This window comes from Scomber japonicus, chromosome 6 (genome assembly GCF_027409825.1).
Source record: "Scomber japonicus isolate fScoJap1 chromosome 6, fScoJap1.pri, whole genome shotgun sequence".
Classification (NCBI taxonomy): domain Eukaryota; kingdom Metazoa; phylum Chordata; class Actinopteri; order Scombriformes; family Scombridae; genus Scomber; species Scomber japonicus.
In genome coordinates this window covers 28,557,476-28,578,088 of record NC_070583.1, presented here as the reverse complement: position 1 = coordinate 28,578,088, position 20,613 = coordinate 28,557,476, and the positions used below count along the sequence as shown (strand labels likewise).

The 20,613-nt window shown below is 38.3% G+C and overlaps 1 protein-coding gene across 2 annotated transcripts in view; it reads right to left on the bottom strand.

Annotated features, from left to right (window-relative positions):
* grik4 (glutamate receptor, ionotropic, kainate 4) overlaps positions 1–20,613 on the bottom strand; it is a 221,001-nt gene that overhangs the window by 147,606 nt on the left and 52,782 nt on the right. For both annotated transcript variants that reach the window (XM_053320945.1, XM_053320946.1), the window contains exon 2: positions 2,235–2,368. In XM_053320945.1, coding sequence (XP_053176920.1) covers positions 2,235–2,316 — 82 coding nt within the window. In that variant the 5' untranslated portion in view covers positions 2,317–2,368. The remainder of the gene's footprint in view (positions 1–2,234; positions 2,369–20,613) is intronic.

The following is a 20,613-nucleotide window of genomic DNA, read 5'->3' as shown; positions in this document are numbered from 1 at the left end:
AGACAGGAAGCTGGTGACGGGGTGTCAGAGACCTACTGACTGTAGGAGAATACTAACAAGAAGGAACAACTCCCGGTGGTTACCAACACACTCTGGCAGGTTATAAGACTTTTGAACCATGCCCTCTCAGATACAAAGTCTAGTCAGTTTCAAAACTTGGTCCATACCTTGGTTTCATTTGGACTGTGGTAACACAGACAATCACTGAGCTGAAGATTACTCTATTAAGAATAGTTAATTGATAATGTGGAACTTAAGGTGATGGCTATAATATGTGATTTAATTGTGGGTTTCAGGTAAGGTACACAATAGTGTTTGAAAACTCAACGTGTGGGGTTTGAGCCAGGCGGGGAGTTCCAGTCCTCTGAAATGAGGCCAATAAGGAAGTAACTTAGAACTGCATTCTATAAAAAGGCCACCAGGGGGCGACCGTTTTGGTGTCAAAAGGACTTCCGTCTCTATACAAGTCAACGGAGAATTCACCAACTTCTCACTTGATTTCTAACCTCAGTAAACGTTTTCAAAATGTGTTTATGGTCTCAATCACTAGTTTAAAGCCTTCTTCAATGCAGTATGATGTTCATTTGTGAAATTTTGGCCTCCCTGATTTTATATTTGACGATAAAGCAGGGTATGCATTGGGGCGTGGGTATGATGGCGCTGCCTAGATTTGAAACTATTGGCTTCCGAGCAGCAGTCCACAAACCAATGGGTGACGTCACGGATGTTATGTCCATTTCTTTTATACAGTCTATGGTTTGAGCCAATATTAAGGCAAAGTTTTGGTTTAAAAAAGGTCAAATTATGGTTAGTACTGGGGCCAGGCTTATATTTGGTTAATGGTATTTATGGAGTTGCAGCAAATAGACCAGTGACACTGATATCTATTGGGCAACAAAAAGTGTTGTCATATTCTGCATGTGATCCCACTTGTATTTTAATGCAGGATTAATTCGAGTTGGGGATGCAAATTACAAAAAAAAAAAAGACAAAAATGACTCACACTGAAGTCTTTCAATTGAAATCCATCATTTTAAAAACATGTTGATTGTTGTTCCATGTTTAGTAATAGAAGTGGGTGATATGGTACTAAAATAAAAAATCACAATATTTTGGGATATTTCCTCAATAATGAGATTCTTGGCAATATGACAAAATTCTAGTCACACCATCACTGGCTCTCCTCAAACTCAACCAAGTATTTGTGTTTGAAGTGGTGAAATAAGTTTGTTGTTATGCCCACAGTACTCTGCTTCTCTAAAGTACTTCTCACATATTAGTGTGGTTTGTTGTACAGCTGATCTTTTGTAGCCAAACCACTTCCACACTACTTAAGTCGCCCCCCTTTTTGGAGCTAATTCCTCCACCGTGAAGCAATGTTACTTTTTCTTTCAGCCAGGCTTGTTGTTGCTGTGGGTAACAGTATGATGTCCTTACAACAACAAATTGGAATATTGCCATTATCACAATATGATTTTTTTCATCATATTAAAATGATACTGACATAATCATGAATGATATATCACACCTCTAATTAGTGACATGTAACAGCTTGTTTTCAGCGAATGAATGCTTCAATTACAGACAGAGTTGTTCTGTTATGTATGAATGATTACACAGTAAAAAGTCTGTATAGTACATTAAGAAACTTCTGTAACTATTTTTAGTTAATATAATAATTAAAATCTCCAAACTGGCTGTGTTAAAAAGTCTATGGTTTATTGTGGTATAGCATTAGATGATAAAACTCTCCTCTGCACAGACCTCTCCATGACTTTCTCTCTGCAACACTGCATAAAAAATGTGGATCTTTTTTCATCTAAGCTGAGGAGTATTCCAGAGCCAATTAGGACTGTGTCATATCCACATATGTTTTTTTTAGCCTGTTGATACCTCAAGCCAAGTGTGAATAAGGAATCATGAGTATTTCTCAACACTGATTGAATTTCTTCAGCTAGTTTGAAAGGCTGTGAAGTTTTGTTGAACTTTCAATTTAAGCTGACATTTCAACTCAGTCATTTCATTTCAACTCAAGCTTGTTAATTAAAAAAGAGAAATTATTTTTTCACTGATTTTTCAATTAGTATGAAAAAGAAAATCCTTTTATACATGTAGTACACAAGTGTGAGTTGTAACATGTGTGAAGCAACAACAAATATGATTTCAGAGTCAACATGTGTAGGAAGCAGCTTTTAACTGTGACTGAAGATTATGGATATAGTCGTAGAATTTACCTATTCTGAAGGAGAGCGGGCCACCAGAGGTGCTTCTCACCCACATGGCTAAGAAGAGCAGAAGCGCCCAGGCTGTGAGCATCTTCTTTGACTCCTCATGGGTCCTGCCCCGGGGGTGCCCCTGTCACAGCCACCTGAAAAACACACAGAAGAGAGAATACTTTTTTTAACATCACCCAACATCACGAAAAGACACACAAGTCAAAGCAGTGCAGCATACTGATAAACCTGCAGATACACAGTGCTTCCTCCCTCTCTCTCTCTTTCTCTTGCTCTCTGACTCGTTGTATGCTGGGAAACTGTTAGTGAGAGTGTGAAACTCCTTTTAAGTGAATCTGAGGTCGACAGGGGTTTTGACAATTTTTCTTTCCTCTTTGCAGCTTTTTTCTGCATTATAAAGCAAGAATGAGTTTATGTGTGGGTCTAGTCTTGAGGACAGGAGCTTAATGCATTTCATCTTTGTGCATTTCATTAAAGAAGTTAAATATCGTGCACATCACTATGAACTACATGAAAAAGTAGGCTGGTTCTTACTATCATTTTTATTATTTTTATTTTTATCACAAAATGAAAAACTGCTCAACAGACCACATCTCAGGCTGTTTAACTCCAGTTACACATAAATACTGAGCTTGGGGAGACTGTGTTCCACTTCTTTGAACCTCATGAATGGAATAAATTGCAAAAGATTTTAAAACTTGAAAGTCTCATCCCACTGGCTGATTTCAAATATTTAACCTTGAGGCTATTTCGTAAATTCTGTGATTGTTTGTCTTGTTTGTCCATGTGTGTTGTATGTCTGTCCTTATTTATACCTGGCTATGCTTGTTTTCTTTCTCTCTTCAGTACTTAGGTCTCTTTTGCAAAAGATTACCCAATAAATATTATAATGTCTTATGACTTACATGAAATAGCACAGGTGTTCCCTATTTAGACCCAAATATTTGTCCTATATTAAATGTCTCGAGAGCTTGGCTTTATTCTTAAACCATTGCATCATTGACACAGAATGTAGATCAGCTGTTTTTTTGTCATATGTCTCTCATGTGTCCAATGGAACAGCTACACTTCTATTTTAATCAACATAACTGTCTACACAAGCTCGAGTTTCACCACATTTGCAAGTAATTTTCATCAGTTTTATGGACATAACTATGGTTATTGAGTACTGGGCTCTGAGTGCTGCCAAAATGCAGGTGAGCCCAAAGCACCACAACACACTGATGACATGCTGCTTTCTACATAAACCAGTGTAGGCAGTGTGTAAGTGTGCACAGCCTTCCTCTCCTTATTTAATCTTCATTTAACCAGGGTAGTTTGACCTGAACATGAATATTCTTGAACAGTAACCTTATCTTTTATACACCGAGAGTTACATCTGTTGGCCATTCAGCTTCCTCCACACAGTTGTATGCTGGCAATTTAGGGATCAAACTGGTAGCCTTCCAGTTACAAGCTACGTGCCCAGTATTGAAGGCGCCAGTGCCCTTCTGTGTATACGGAGGTGGAAGAATAAAATCTTTTCAAGCATGTAGTAAATGCACTTCTTACTAGCTTTTAAACTGTAATGTCTGCTTTATGGCTGGCAAGCAAGCTGGCTACGACAACCTGTAATATGTACCTGTCATGTATGAATAAGGCTGTTGGATTCTATTTTCTGTGTTCATACTCTGAAGCGTGGTGTCCTCTGTGCCCTCTGATTCTGCACATACCTCGCTTCTGATTGAGTATGGCTGTCTCAGTACATGTCGTGGGTTATTTTGTGATTCTAATGGGTCATTGTTTGACGTTTTAAATTCCACACCCTGTTTCACCTGTTTTATCGTTTCCAGCTGGATAAATCAATGTGACAGCTGCCTTTCATTCACACAGACAGAGGACTGCAGAAGGGAGTCTTTCTTTCTTTCTGACATGATAAAAGTGCTTGACCAAATGAGAGAAACAGATTTCACAAATGGTTGATAGCGGTCCAACTTTAGTTGCCCAAGGCAGCTGGGCAACTGTTAAAGTTGAGCTCTGCTTCCAAATGTCTTCCTCTGGACACAGAGGGTTAGCTTGAAAACAAAAACATGTCAATGCTTTGAAGAAGGCATTCATGCCTAAAAATACTGACCAATGTCAAAGTTATTAAAATGTCCAGTGTGTCAACTCTTTCGTTTATTCTGTCTCTTCATATTATGACTTTAAGGATAGGGTCTTTAAACATTTTAGTAGGAGAGAAAAACTGAGAAGAGCTGTAGTTGCAGAGATGATAAATCAAACAGAAGTTAGTTGTATTTCTCCTTCAAGAGACCTACACCAGTGAGGATAATGAGGCACATAGGGGCCTTCAGAGTAGGGACATTATGTTCTTAGTCATGGGAGCAGTTTAAGTTCAGTGAAGGTGGGCCTATATTTATCAAAGGTTTCAAAGTCGGAAATCAGTCCTAATCGACCCACAATTCTACACATGATGGATACATGTACTTGGTCCAGCTTTTAAACTTAGAAGCAGCAGCATTTCATCAACTCTCCCAATGTAAGAAAATGTTCCTATTTCTCCCACGATTCAGAAGAACTGGAAAGCTATTAGTTGTTCCCAGCAGGTGAACAATGATAGGACAGACATTTGCACCTAATCCTGGGAATAGATCTCCTTTTTAATTAATAAGAAGAAAATTCTTCAAAAACAAAGATTGGATTGAAACTTATTTTGACTGATTTAGGCATGCTCTGCATAACTGCTTCACCTATAAACTTGGCTCCACACCACAGAGTTCTCTCATTTCATGCTTAATTAAAAAACATGGAAATAGAGCTACAACAGTGCTGATTTTGTACCAGCTGTGATTGCATTTTGTGCACCTTAAAGCTCCAACAAACATGTCCAAATCTTTCCTCACAATTTAAAAAAGAGATCTGAAGATTGAGAAAAAAGGAGTAACCTTATCTGAGTCATAGGTCCAAAAATAGAGGATGTTGTACGTTTTGCCTGAGGCATATCTGTGATTTGTGATTTTGAGATGTATAAATCAAGATGGCTTTGACTCGAAACACATGTGCATCACCTATTATGATCATTACTTTAATGTCAACATTTATAAAACAATCACACAAAGCGTAATAGTCTTACTGATTAAATAGTGCAAAAATTCAAGTCAGGTTCATTTAGGTCAATATATATTATCAGCTTTTACCTGTGTGCATGTAAGTTGTCATTAAAGTAACACATTTCTGTATTTTGTCTTGTTTTTGCTGCATCAAATTATATGTTATTCAGTCTGGCAGTCTTTATTATTGTGTTATTACTGTGTTTGATTGCACACCAGAACAATTGAGGAAGACGTAACCATTATTGTCACAACACGATTATGATTGAAAATATGTAAAACAGTGATGTGAATCACACTCAATAAAAACATCTACTTCTTGATAAGAGCTTCACAAAAACTCTTAGTCATTTATGGAGGTATTTTTAGGTGTATTTTAACTTTTGAAGTGATTCTGAGATGCTTGATGAGATAATTCCTATTCACTTTGCATCAAAGTTAGATTTTCTTAATTAATCCATCATCAATGTAGTGAGTGAATGTGTGGTTGTGGTAAGCACAGTTAGAGGGCAAAATCTTCAGTTTATGTTCCTAATAAAAGGTATGCTATTTTAGAAAAGTTGAGAGAGGTCAGTACCAAGATAATTCAACTAGATTGAGTGTATTGTACTGGAGAGTGGACAGGAACTGTAGAAAAGACTTGACAGAGAAAGAGCCTCTTTAGACTCATCCTCCCAAATATAGTGAGCCAGTGTGATCTGTTAGACATATGGAGGACAAAGCATCTAAATGTCAGACAGTACACCTGTGAAGAGCGCAGACAGCCAGATTAGTGCAGCCAGACTGAAGAGACTAGCTTCTATTTTTGAGTAGGCAAAACGCCAGCAGAGGTGTGAAATGCAGTCACAATGTCATTTTCATCTGCAGCAAAAAGTTCACTGTTTGCTGTCTGCTTGAGAATTTCAGAAATGTTACCACATTTGTCTGCAGAGCAGTTGGTGGTTTCTGGGTTTGAGGGAGAGTGACTCAGCTGGCCAAATGGACTTGACAAAAGAACAAAAATAAAATTGTGGGGTCTGAAAGACCCAGTGGAGGTCTTGCAAGAAACATTGGCAGCTTGTCGCCATGTTGAGGATGTTTACTTACAAGACAATAGACACAACAGCGGAGCTTAGTCTCCCAGGGGTCGGGTAAGAGATTTTGTGTGGGGAAGATTGTACTGTTTATCTTGTTTGGTTTGGTTGCGTACATTTCTTCACATATTTTACTGTGTACTTGTATCCCATGTAGGATAAAATGTTCCATGTCAATCTGCGTTGCTCTCTCTTTCCGCTTGATAAGAATCTCACAGCAGAGTGGTATTACAGATGACATCATATGCTCTGCATAAAACCCATTTTGTTTTGGTGTGCAGCACTGTATGAACAACATGACAGTACATCACTGTATGTTCCTTGATTCATTTTTTTGTCAGGGCAATATACATTCAATTTCAGTTAAGTCCATTGACGATAAAATCCAGTATCTACAGCCAGAATCCCCCATGATGGATCACCACAGAAAAAGTCTGGCATGTACAGTAGCCACGCATGGCAAATAGTTCCTTTGTATGGTTTATTTTGTTAGCACAACATCATCAACACTGCCTTTTGGTTCACAGCTACCAATATAAATCTGCATTTACAGACGTGGAACTGAAGAAGTGCACTCTACCCTTTCATAGCAATTCCCAGGAAAGTGTCTGTAAGTAAGTGTGAAAGCATATGAGCCAGTGGCAACAGTCTGTGATTATCCTGCTATGCAACTCTGTGGGTGTGTGTTTATGTCTGTAACGCTCCCTACACTCTGAAAATATTCACTCGGGCTGCCACTGCATGTTTCTTTACTGTACTTATTCAACTAAAAGGAATTAAATAAACAAGAAATATTGTTCTTGGCAATGGAAATAGTTTCAGTATTAATAGACCACAGTGGTCAGTGGAAACCAAATCCTCAAAATCTGCGATGTGAACACTGTGAATCTGTGAATCAAGCATGGGAAACGCTTTGCTGGTGTGTATGTAACGTTCAACGGCTCACTGCCTGTGATGGGCTATAACACAGATCCTGTGAGTCCTCAGACTACCTTACTGAGTTACTGCTCAAGACAGCCCTAGGGAACAGTCGGATAGGGCTGTCAACACATCAAGATCATTTAACAGACCTTTCATTGGGAAAAATATACAAATAACAGCTGTCAAAAGTCTTCCCCCGAGGTACTAAGAAGGGAAGAAAAACAGAAAAACAGCATCAAAAGAGAGGTCTGTTCCAAAATTAATTGAGTACTGGAAATTCCTTGCAGCTTATATCGTTATACACGCAGAGGGATTACTGTGTCTTATTGTTCAATTAGCCTGACTGTATAGCAGCATGTTTGAAATAGTTTAAAACGCTTAATTGAACTAACACTTGAAACGTACATGTTTCAGTTGAGCAGTACAAGACAGATCTGACTAGAGAAGACATATCTTCAGTCTAACTCGTTTCCCAATATATACAATTGCATCATGTTTGAAGGATATCAAAGAAGTTGAAAGCTTTCTAGAAACAGGACAGTATTTCTTTCACTGCAATGGGAAGTGAAAAAAAGAAAAAACATACAAATTGGAAGTATCTATGGCAAGTCAATGTCAATCTTAGCTCAAATATGTAGCAACAGCCTTCACAGTCTATATCATTGAGCAGAGACAAACACTTGGCAGACTTCAGATTGGTAGTCAATGCAATCTGTAACAGTAATGACTGCTCAGTGAGATCAGCTCGTTCGTGTTAGAGTTCAACACAAATTCCAATGCACTCACTACAGGGGTGAGATGAAAATTGATTTAAATGATTGCGCTTGTTTTTCCAAGACTCTCGAATCTATGGTATCAATTTTAAGTTGGTTTCTGATCCGAAAGAGATGAATACAGACAGAAGACAATTACGGCCCATTTAAAACAGAGGTTATATATCAGGGAGACAAATGTGTAAAATCTGTGATTCAGAGAAGGCAAAAATAAAAGTACTGTAAACAAATACTGCAAACACTTAGATGATGGGGTATTCAGGAAAAGGAGATATATTGTAAAGTACTTCGGTATATACACAGATGTAAATATAACATTTTTTAAAATTTCTAATCTTTTCATTGAGCCCACATGTTGCACACCATCAAAGCCAACTCATATATATATATTTTTTTTTTATTATTATTATTATTTTTATGTATTTTATTATCATTATTTTTCTTCTTCTAATTTATTCTTGGTTATTGGTATGTTTTTTTTTTATTGGTGTCTAGATGTTTGTGAAGAACAAGTTCATACCTTGTTTCTGTGTATTAATCTTAAAATCAATAAAAAAAAAAAAAAGCCAATTTAAGTGTGGTGATTTATTTATTTAATTAATTTCCTCTCCTTTTCACGTATGTTTCCCTAAACTTCCTCCTGTACTATGCAGATGTGTGTGTGTGTGTGTGTGTGTGTGTGTGTGTGTGTGTGTGTGTGTGTGTGTGTGTGTGTGTGTCTGTGTGTGTGTGTGTGTCTGTGTGTGTGTCAGGTCTCCTCTTCTCTCTCTTGGTTTTTCTTTAGACTTTCTGTCTCAAGAGGCCTTCCTGTTTAAACGCACCCCCTTCATGTCTGATGTCCTTTGTAGCCTTTTTTTTTTTTTTTTTTTTTTAACTCGCTACATTTGGACTAGAAACTGCTGCAGTGTCTATAGATATTTTTAGTCTTGATGACACTAAAACATGACAATACAACTCTATGATGATTCTTCCTGAGCCTCAATCTACAACAACTTTCAAGTCTCACTGCACAGACTGGATTGTGGTGGAATGAAGAGAACAATACCAGAGATTTCTTTTACTCTGAGCTGGCGTGAATAGGTAGACAGAGAGGCAATCATACTGTATAGAGTTGTACCCATTGCATTTTCAGTATAAGCCTCTCCTGAATACTGAATAGGCTGAGGATCGTGAAATAAAATGCCCAGCTATTGTGACTCTCTTTTTGTTTCTTCGCTTACAGAAAAGCCAGCACAGACTAAGATGGTGAGATGAAATCAGAGAAAAGCGGCACGCGGTGTAATCCCAGCCGTTCTGAACAAGGTTTTAAAAAACAGTGAGACGGTTTCAGATATATTATGCAGTATAATATAGACTGCATACTATAATTTCTTCATTCAAAAGAAGGAGAGACAGACACTACCTTTAAAGAATGTATTATAGGCGAAGAACTGAGGGGAATAAGACAGAAAAGACACATCGCATTTGGACCTGTGTTCAGCATTTAGAGAACATTTAATAAAAATGTTGCTCTAAGTCAGCTGGTTGCTAGGTTGCTAACACACTGGCTATGACCAAAACTAGCCAGAACTCTCAACAACTTTAAAGAACTCAAACAATCAAATATCTTCAAAATGAATGTTTTAGTGCAGCTGCTGTCACAAATGAAGAATTTTGACAACATGCAAAAGACTCAGATAAATGGGTTAGAGATGGGTCATAATTATGTGGGGAATCATTTGGGGACTGTGCAATTAGCATTCATTATTTTAAACACACTAAAAGTTATTGGGTGGGCTGATAAAGGATGTTATTTTGGTATGAAGAAACCAACACATTCACACAGTATATTCAAGAATGGCTCTGCAATTATTCCTGGTTATAAAGTATTGATTTATTTTTTCTCTACTGGCTGGTCCACACAAGCACACACACACACACACACAGAGACTCAGACACCCAGAATTACTTTTGGTTAAATCCCATTTTAAAAAACAGCAAAGGGCAACACCGACAGTATTACATCACAGAAGATTCAGTGTCATACTTGACAAATAGGCATTTGTATTTATACACGCATATGGTGGAAAACAGACACTCTAAAGCAATATACTGTAACAATTTTTCTCCAATCTCATTTTCAAATCTCAAACCCTCTGCCCCACTGTTGTGTGTATGTAGCTGTGTGTGTGTGTGTGTGTGCGACTAAGTGAAATGTGCATGTGTAATATATATTTGCGTCTCAGTATTAGAAGAAAATCAAAAGAAAAATAAGAGAACCCAGTAGAAAGCACATTATAGGCCTCCAACTGCTGCAATAAATGAGTTTCAGTTTGTGGAAGTCAGTCTGTCACATCATTGCGCGCACACACACACACACACACACACACACACACACACACACACACACACACACACGCAAACATTACTTGAGATTTAAACCTCCCAGCAAAGCACACAATTTTGGCAGTGAGTTGTGATGCACTGTTGAAGCCGTACAAACATAGTGGCCATGTTTTATTACAGATGGGCATCCACATCAGCACAGGAGTAAACTAATATAAAAGAAGAACAGCTCTAACTTCAGAGAGGTGTAGGAGGCTATAAATACAGCAGTTTCTACTCTGACCCTCACCCCACACATACTGATGGGGGGTATTGGCTTACTGACGACTAGCTGGCAGCAAGGCTGACCTTAGATATTAATCATGTTGACTGTCTGGCACTAGCACCAATCGACTCTGTATCCCATGACACCAAACTGGTATGAATCCTGATTCTCTTCTCACAGATTTGCAGAAACCATACTGTGTTGACTATTAAAAGCAGATGAACAAATACTGGGAACATTCAGTAAAATAACTGCTTGATTGTTTTCTAAGTTGAAAGTTGAACTTGAAACACTTTTTGGCTCATTCTGACTTAATCACCCAGTAACAGAAACAAGGGAGAAATCATATGACAGGTGAAGGGGTAAATCAACATCAAATTAAAAAGATATGGAAACAGCTGCTGCATTTTTTTCTGTGTACATCTGGTCACAACCCATAATTAGCTCGTTATCTGTAGGAGGGTGAGAGAAACCTTGAGCTATAAAATAATACTTTGTGTTTTAAACTGCATGTCCTACTTTTTTTAACACGCTGATTCATTACACTTATATCTTTTGTATATTATATAACTTACAGCTGAAACTACTGGTTAATCTATTGATTAGTCCAACATTAACAAAAAACAACTGTGATCATCTTTGAAATGTTCAAATCAATTTTCAGGCTGGTTCCGGCTTTATGGATATAAAAATATAAAGATCTTTGGGTTTTAGACCAAAACATGCAATTTGAATAATACTTTGGGCTGTGGGAAATTGAGATGGGAATTCTTCCACAATTTTTGGACATCATGTGATCAAATGATTCACTGCTGAATAAAAACAAAATCTACCATTTCAAATCAGTTCAAACGTAGAGACTCCGTATTCTTATTAGCTCAATCAAATTGCCCCACATCCAATAAGAACTCCTGTCAGACGCTACAGCCTGATTTAACAATGAAGATGGTGAGGTTGTCTGCACTGTGTCAACGGGGCAAGATGAGGAGGATCAACGATTGACAGAGCAGGATGTTCTGACAGCTGTTTGACTTGCCTGTCAGAGGAACAGTTTACACAATCCAAATATCAAAACTGTCAATCATACATCAAACGTTGTGTAATTCAATTGCAAATGGCCCATTAAAACTGACAGATTGCACCAAAGGCAAGTCAGATGCTGCTGTTCCTGCTTGTACCACCCGTGTTATTGGTGACTCCATTGTATGGCATATAAGAAGGAGGTGAGTTCAAATGCCTCCCGGGTGCCCCAGTGTTTGACAAAAACTTGTGCATATGAGGACAAATCCTGGGGGCTGCCTCATCAGTGGGCCAGTGGGATGTCTCTTTACCAACTGATTTGGGTGCATGCTGTGTGCGTGTTACAGGACTGGCCTCACTGGCTAATTACAACCAAGTTATATATGTAATTAAACCTGACAAAATCTCATGATATTTTAACAACCAAGCCTTTTTAATTGATGTTTTTCATGGTGACATAAACTAGGCATATGAAATCCCAGATGTTGAAATGCCACAGGAATTGTTCCCAAATGGCCTTTTTAGTCAATGACAATCCTACATCATTCAAAAACCTTAGATTAACCCTCCTGCTGTCCTTGAATCAAGGAAGGAAGGGAGGAAGAATGAAGGAAAGGAGGAAGGAGGGAAGGAAGGAGGGAAGGAAGGAAGGAAGGAAGGAAGGGAAGAAGGAAGGAAGGAAGGAGGGAAGGAAGGAAGGAAGGAAGGAAGGAAGGAAGGGAGGAAAGAAGGAAGGGAGGAAGAAGGGAAGAAGGAAGGAGGGAAGGAAGGAGGGAGGGAGAGAGAAAGGAAAAGAGGAAGGAAATAAGGAAGGAAGGAAGGAGAGAAGGAAGGAAGGAGGGATGGAGGGAGGGAGAAAGGGAGAAAGGAAAAGAGGAAGGAAGGAAAGAAGGACAGAGGAAAGAAAGAGAGAAGGAAGGGAGGAAAGAAGGAACAGTCAAAATAGACCTTGTGGTTTTCACCTGAATTATCAGCTTGGTTTAAGGAAAAGGAACAGAACCTGGCCAGACGCTCCCATTGATTATCATTTAAGAAAACTTAGAAATAAATGCACATCATCTTTTAGAAACTCTAAATCTATTTATTATTTAGACTTAATTACTAGCTCATATTCAAATCCTGCAACTCAAACAGAAACAAAACCACTATTTCCCATCCTGCATATGTGATGACTTGAATTTTTGAACGGAAAGAGGTTTGTCTAGCTTTCAGTAAAGTCTCTGCTGATGCTGGGCATTTATTTGAAAGGGATTACACAGTTCCTCCTCTTATTAATAATGATTGTGTATGCACCATGAACCACGTTTCTCAGTTTACCTTTCACACCCTCTCCCCTTGTGATGTGTTAGAAGCATTGAAACCCATTGATACCAGGAATTCAACTGGAGAGGATAAATTGGATCCTAAGACTGTCTGCCCCATTTATCACAGAGCAATTAACGCATATATTTAATCTTTATCACAACAGGCATATTCCCTAGTGTTTGGAAGTCAGCCCATGTAACTCTGTCGCATAAAGGAGATGATGATCTTGTCTAGCAAAGATCCTGGAGTCTTTGGTAAATACGTCTGTACCAATCTGAACTCAGAGCTAACGACAGCATTTCACCTACAGTACACTAAGTACAAATAATATAGTAGACAACAAAAAACATTGTGCTGCCATATTCATAGATTTATCAAAAGCATTTGATACAATTGATTATCCTTCATTCTTACAAAGGCTATGCAATATTGGCTTTCATGGCTTGTAATTGGTTTCAGAAGTCAGGGAGTCAGTGAGTTCTTGCCAGTAACAAAAGGTGTTTCTCAAGGTTCAATTTTGGGTCCTGTCCTCTTTACCATTTATATTAATGGTATCATATTTTCATAGAGTGGCAGTCAAGTCCATGTTTATGCTACACTGTTCACTGATTATACAGTTGTGTACTATATTGTAAGTTTGCTATTAAGAACATGCACATGTCCTTTAATATTCTACATGACACTCTTAAATATTTTAAACTGGTACTTCGTGCAAAAGAAAACAAATGTGTCCTTCGTACTAGTGCCAGATATACTGATTATAATAGCACTGTGAATTGATTTAACATTGAGAGATAAACTGAATATATAAATACTGTGGCATTGGTTTGAAGGGAAAATGAATGAAATTGACCATATAGACAATCTTTTCAGCAAACTGCTTCAAAAAATTGGTTTCTTTTACAGAAACCCTATGATTAGTAAAAAGAGGACTGGAAGCAGTTTTCTATCAGTTTATGATTACGGGGATGTAATTTATAGAAATGCTGCTCCTTCCACTGTTAAACCCCTAGACACGGTGTATTATTCAGCCTTCAGATTTATTACTGATGATAGCTGCCGTACTCACCATTGTATTTTACATGATGAGGGTCTTCTCTGGCAGAAAAGGCATACTAAACATTGATATTTGTTTATTTATAAAGCCCATATTGAAAAGCTACCACTTTACATCTCAGTGATATTGGATTGGATCTAAATTGCTCAAATGAGGCTTATTTTTAAAGTCACAAAAGTAAAGTCTGAATTTGGATCATCAGCCTTTTATTTTAGCACTCCAAACTCTTAGAATGATCCTCAACACGTGCTAAAAATCAACACTTTACTAACTTATGGACAATTTAAAACCATGATCACAAACCTCCTAGCTTCAATGTGCAACTGTTTTAACCTGTGTTTTTTATCCTATTTATTTTTAGGTTGTCTGCAACTTGACGTCATTGTAAATAAGGGAAACCTCAATGGTTCTTTGAGTGTAAATGAAGGTTTGATTGAGATGCATAATGAGATTCACATATTTGCATATATTCATGTACTGTTGCATAGGGAGTCTCAGAACAGCATCTTGTAGATGGAAATAAGTGATGTGTGACCAGTGTTCAAGGAGGTTTGAGAGACTGTCACGAGCTGCAAAAAATTAATATGCATGTGGTATGTATACTCCTCGGGTGATTATTTGTATTGGGTTCAAAGAGAATGAGAATGTGTCTGTTTGTGTCTGTTTGAAATGTCTCGACATGAGAAAAAACAATGAACTCAACAAAGGAGAAGGTGGAGGTATTTGTATATGGAAACTATCTGTTACTGGTCCCTCATTCAATTCTCCGAAATGACCTGAGAATGTCTGCATTGGAATAACTGGACTGTTGCAGCCAGTGTGGCGCTTCGCAGTTACGTCCCAGCAGTAAACACACATTTTATTAACACCAAATCTCAGCGGCCTCCCTGTCAGGGGCAATACAAGGCAGATGGAAAGTGGTGCGATACTGCAACAGCTCATTGAATAGATTCAGGATATCTTGGAAAGAAATTCAGACTCACTGTTTGGTCTTTAAGATGTTTCAGCTCTTATTTACAGTGATGGTTCAGCGTAATTTCGACCTAGCGTCATATGCACCATGAGGTCTATCTAAACACCACCTCAGCCGTTTATTTTCAATTGGTTGGAAAATAGTGGAGTTAGAGCCATCAGCCAAATGGCTTAGTACAGGCACTAACGGGACCACCAGTGTACCTCGTAAATGACCCCACTAATAATGCCTGGATTGTTATCGTGCGATCACTGAAATATCGTGTGGTCTCACGATATTTCAACAATGTTTACAGCTTTAGCAGTAGCCGCAGAGTAAAAGCCATCAGGTAAGTGTTTATTTTAATAAACCCCTGGTGTACTTACAAACTTTTCAATGCATCGATTTATGAGTAAAGACCCTATTTGTACTACTGTAGAAGTTTGATAACTATCCAGGCATTATTAGTGAGGTAATTTACGAGATACACTGGTGGTCCTGTTAGCGCCTGTACTAAGCCACTCGGCTGATGGCTCTAACTCCACTATTTTCCGACCAAATTAAAATTAACAGCTGAGGTGGTGTTTAGACAGACCTCATGGTGCATATGACGCTAGGTCCAAATTACGCCGAACCATTGCTTTAAGAGGCGTCATTAAATCTTCTGACTAGAAGGGAGTCCAGGGCATTTGTTAGCAAGAGGTTTCTTGATCAAAATGTTTTTGTGTGTTTGTGTACATAAGTTTTGAAATATGCTTTGTGATGCTTTTATTTTTATTGTTTTGCTGGTTTAAAAATGTGTCAATTTAACTGTATAAAGAGTTTCCATCTTTTGGGATACCACTCTCTTAAATGAACAATAATTTTGCCCATTGCATTTCAGGCTACAGGGTGAGAGTTACTGAACACAAAAATAATCATTCCTGTGTGAACTTGAAAAGACAGTAGGCTTCAGTAGTCTAGACTAAGAGGAACAAACAGGGAAGTGATGCAACATAGATTTAAAACACTGAAAGGAATAAATATAAGAACTCGTGTTACCTTGCATCATTTTAAAAATATGATTTTGCCCTTCTAGTGTTAGCTACTATTTTTAACCGATCTTATACATATTGTATAACTATTCTTGTGCAAGTGTCCCGAGTGTTTTCAACTGAAACCCAGGCACCTATTGTTTTGCCTGTCAGGATGCTTGCAATCTTTCTCACAGCAGCTGAATCAGCCCTGCCATTCTGCAGCTCTGGGTCACAAACCTGCAGCAGTCGCATCAGCACTGCCAACTTACCAAGAGAGAGAGGACAGAGACAGCAACAAAACAACAGAACCTTACTACTATTAATGATAACTCTTATTTCACACCAATGTATTCCTATTCATAATGATGTGGGAACTGTAGTCTCACTTAGCATGCATCTGGCAGAAAGCAGGGATACTCTGTTGACAAGTTGTATGTCCAACAGAAAAACAAACATTAATCCGCTCATTGCAGTTTGATGTGTATGGTTTTAACTATGGGGGGAAAACAGGAGGAGCCCAGGACCTTTTAGTTCAACAAAGCATCAATCATGTCAAGATTATGGGCCGTATTTTAATGGATGAGAAATGACCAATGTAAGCAGTGCTTCAACAGTTTGCTAGTTTCCTGACCTTGAAACTCCCTTTGCCCGTGTGGTGGCATGTGCAGAATGGTGCACGGGTGAGAGGAGAGAGGCACAGACAGATGGGAGACTCATTCAAATGAAGCAGTGCAAAGACAGGTGTCATATTTTGGTTGAAATGTAATCCTCTATGTTGCCCTGACAACAGAAGCATGTCCATTTGGTGCATCTGCTGCTGCTTTGGTGATGTGTGTCTATTGTTGAACTTCTGTGGTTAAAATAGAGCCCTGTGTGTATTATTCACTTATTCAGACTTGAAATACCATATTAGAACTGTAAAACTATTGTAACTATCACAAAATGTTGAAAACGCTAAATTTAAAAACTCAAATATATCGTTAACATTCAGGTATGGTACTCTAGCATTTGGGTCAGTGTAGTTTTACCATCAGCTTGAAAACATAGGAGCAGAGGTTAGAAAAAAAAGAACTGAAAACATGACCATCGCTGATGCAATCGATTTCAAAGATAAAGGGCCAGAAAGAGGCTTAGTCAAGGATAAGCTCAGGTGAGCTCAGCCCATCAATATTCAACAACTTTTTGATAAAAAAGCATAACCGTTTTTCACAAGGCCGTTTTGGATGTTAGAGGTTGGTTTAGCAATAAATGGCTCCACATGATGATGACAGGAATCCTCTCCAAAGGATGGTAATTTAAATCTATGAATGATGATCTTACATATTTGTGTTAATTGCATGAAAAGTCCCAGCTTCAATCATCACTATACATAAATAAAGTGTCAAACTAAGCACTGCCCTCAGGCTACTTGAACACTGCCAGTGTTACTCTTAGTAGATATATTACTGCACTCAGTGTTGCCAACATTGTCTTCAAGCTCATCATTATCTATTGTATGACCAACTCATCTGACCTTCAGTTATTGTAGAAGAATATGTTGTCATGCCTGAGGCTCAAGAGAGGAGGGGAGGGGAGAGTAAAGGAGGGGAGAGGAGAGGAGAGGAGAGGAGAGGGGAGGCGAGGAGAGGAGAGGAGAGACAAAATGAGACGAGACACAAGATGGCAAGGAGATCAGCAGCAAGCTATCTCGACTATCCTCATTCAGTTATTGCCAGTCAGACCACAAGCAGATGGGAGTGACTTGGGCAGGTAACAAATTGCTAATCGATAGCTATCTCAATGAAGAGAAACGTACAGATGAACCCTGCTCTGCTCAGCATCCAAATACTTCCTCACTCCACTTCCATCACCACAATTCAGATTGTCCTATAAAACATTCATAGGCAAGACTTACAGTTGACATGATGACAAAAAGTCAATGTGTCAACAGGCTGAGTGAAATACATAATACATACTATGTTTATGTCTTGTATTTCAAGACTGCAAGCAGTGATGTCCAAAGTCAGACTAGAGAAATTGAGCTCACGTAGCAGCTTGTGATGGATTGTGTTATCAAGACAAGAAGTAACACCTTCATCTTCATCAAGATTGCCTCAAGCTATGTGATCATTGATCATTTTAACAACAATAAAAAATAAATAAATAAATGAATAGTTAATATTTATCTACCATGGAAAGCTAGGGCTTGTTTGGGTCTGTAATGCCTTAATAATCCTCCAACAATTGTCAAGCTTTTGTTTTTGTTCTTTCTTCGTTTATGTCTGATGTGGATGAGGTCAGAAAAACTCTGCTAAGATTTTCAATTAAAAGTATTGTTATTTTAAATCACTGAAAATGTTTTTTAAACTAAAGATCTCCATAACTTCAACAGAAGGAATCAATACTTAAATAGCAGTATGTAGAATTTAGTAGCCAGTGTGGTTTGTCTGTTCTGGGCTTCTGTATAAACATGGTAGTGAAAGGTATGGAACAAGGCCTGCTCCTTATGTGGATATAAAGGGCTCATTCTAACATAATGGAAACACAACAGTTTTTATTTTTAGGCGATTATACACAAATTAAAACATACTTATGAATAATATATTCCATTTCTGCCAAGTCTGTTCTACTCGATGCCACTAAATTCCCCGCCCTGCACCTTTAATGCTCCTCAATAACACTCAAGCTATGAGGAGGAGTCTGTCCTTAGACGTGTTCATGCTCATGAAACGCTGAGTGTTTCATGAGTGTTTTATTTATAATAAAAAGGTTACTTAGTGTTTGTTTTATGTAAAACACAAACACAAAACACTTGATGCTGATATGAGACAAGTAAGATTCACATTGAATGTGAAAAACATGCAGTATACAGTGTGTACAATACTGTAAGTGCTTGTATGAAGCATCAGTCATCTGTAAATGACACAACTCTAATTACATATCACTTTAACATTACTTGCACATTTTACTAGACAATCTGTTTGCATTTGAGCATCCAGTAAACCAAGACAGCACAATTCACAATCGCCATAATGAATTCCCCTGATCACCTACATTTGTGTGTGATTGGTGCAGTATTGTGAATTTCCTGGGGGTGCCTTGTAGAATTACACAGGCAGGGTATAACCTCACAAGTGGCCTGTGGAGAGGCAGAAATCAGTGTTGTTTCATGAAGCGTAAGAGGAGATATGAAAGAAAGAGAGAATAAGAGGAAAAGGGCACTGCCGAAATCAAAGATGAATGGATGTGGAACAAATGCTCATCTTATCTTTCTCTTCTCAAGTGTCTTCCACACCCTCCGCTGTCCTCCACTGCTATACTACAATCCCTCTGTGCGTGTTACTTATACAAACAAGTGTGTGTGTAAACACACAGGTCAAACTGGTGTGTGTTTGACCCTAACCTGTGTGTGTGTGTGTGTGTGTGTGTGTGGGTGTGTGTGTGTACTGTGTGTATAATGCCCTTCACACTCTGTACTAAATGACTTAGACCCACAGAATGCTCCAGGGGGATATACACTCTCAATCATACTGTACAACACTGCAACACCAAGGGCAACAGAACGCAAGGCGGAAAGAAAAGCAGGAACACAAGTCATAAGCAGACAGGCAATGTAGCCTGAAAATCAGTTCCTTAGCAGACTGAGGTAGCTAAAGCTCCCAGTTGACGCACTGGAGGGAAACAAACTTGACTTCAAAATCAATGTCCCTCCAAATTGTAATAGCTTGTCAATCCAGCTAAGCAGCTGTAAGGGTCAAGCTACCAGGTGTGTTTGTTGCATAGGTGTGTTATTTCCAGGTTTAGTTTTAGTACACAATTGTAGCACACAAAGCATACCCACTTCAATTTGATGAATATTATAAATTCATTGTTATTTAGGAGGGACCGTGTAAAGAGCCCATACATTACAAGTATGAGTAGAACTTCAAACTGGATGTTTTTCCTACAGTAGTAATTATCCAAGATTTGTGCAGCTTGTATTTGAGTACTTTTCAAGCATTTAATGAATAACTTACAAATGATATGCAGACAGGTCTTTCTCAATGAGATTTTAACCACACACAGAGAGCTACTGATGAACACTTCAACATGTAGTGTTCCAATGGAAACAGAACAGTGAGCTGAGCCCTCTTAAGGAAATGATTGTTAAGAACTACTGGCATCATACAGAAAATGATCTTACTTGCACAACACAGGTAAAAGCTGCAGTTTATTAAGCTTTTTTTTGCTGTCTCTACTGCTGAGTATGATTCTTTTTATTTTATTTGATCAGCAAAGTCCTACACTCCATGCTACCCAGGACAACCACAACTTTATCTTCTGGCTCCATTCGAGAAAAGGCAGTTAAATTCTTTGCCCAAGGACAAAACCTGTGGTGGTTATGAGGGAGAAACAAGAAGAAAAAAAAGCACCATTAATAGTACTCTTCTCTTCTCTCCATGTAGAAAATGAAGGAATATGTCCCTGCAATGGGAGGGAGGCATAATGAAAGGTGAAGATAAAAGGCTTATTTTAGAGATGACTGCTTATTTATTCAAGAGTGGGTATTATAGAAACAAGAATTATATACCGTAAAACTTCAATTAAAGGCTGATCCCCAATTA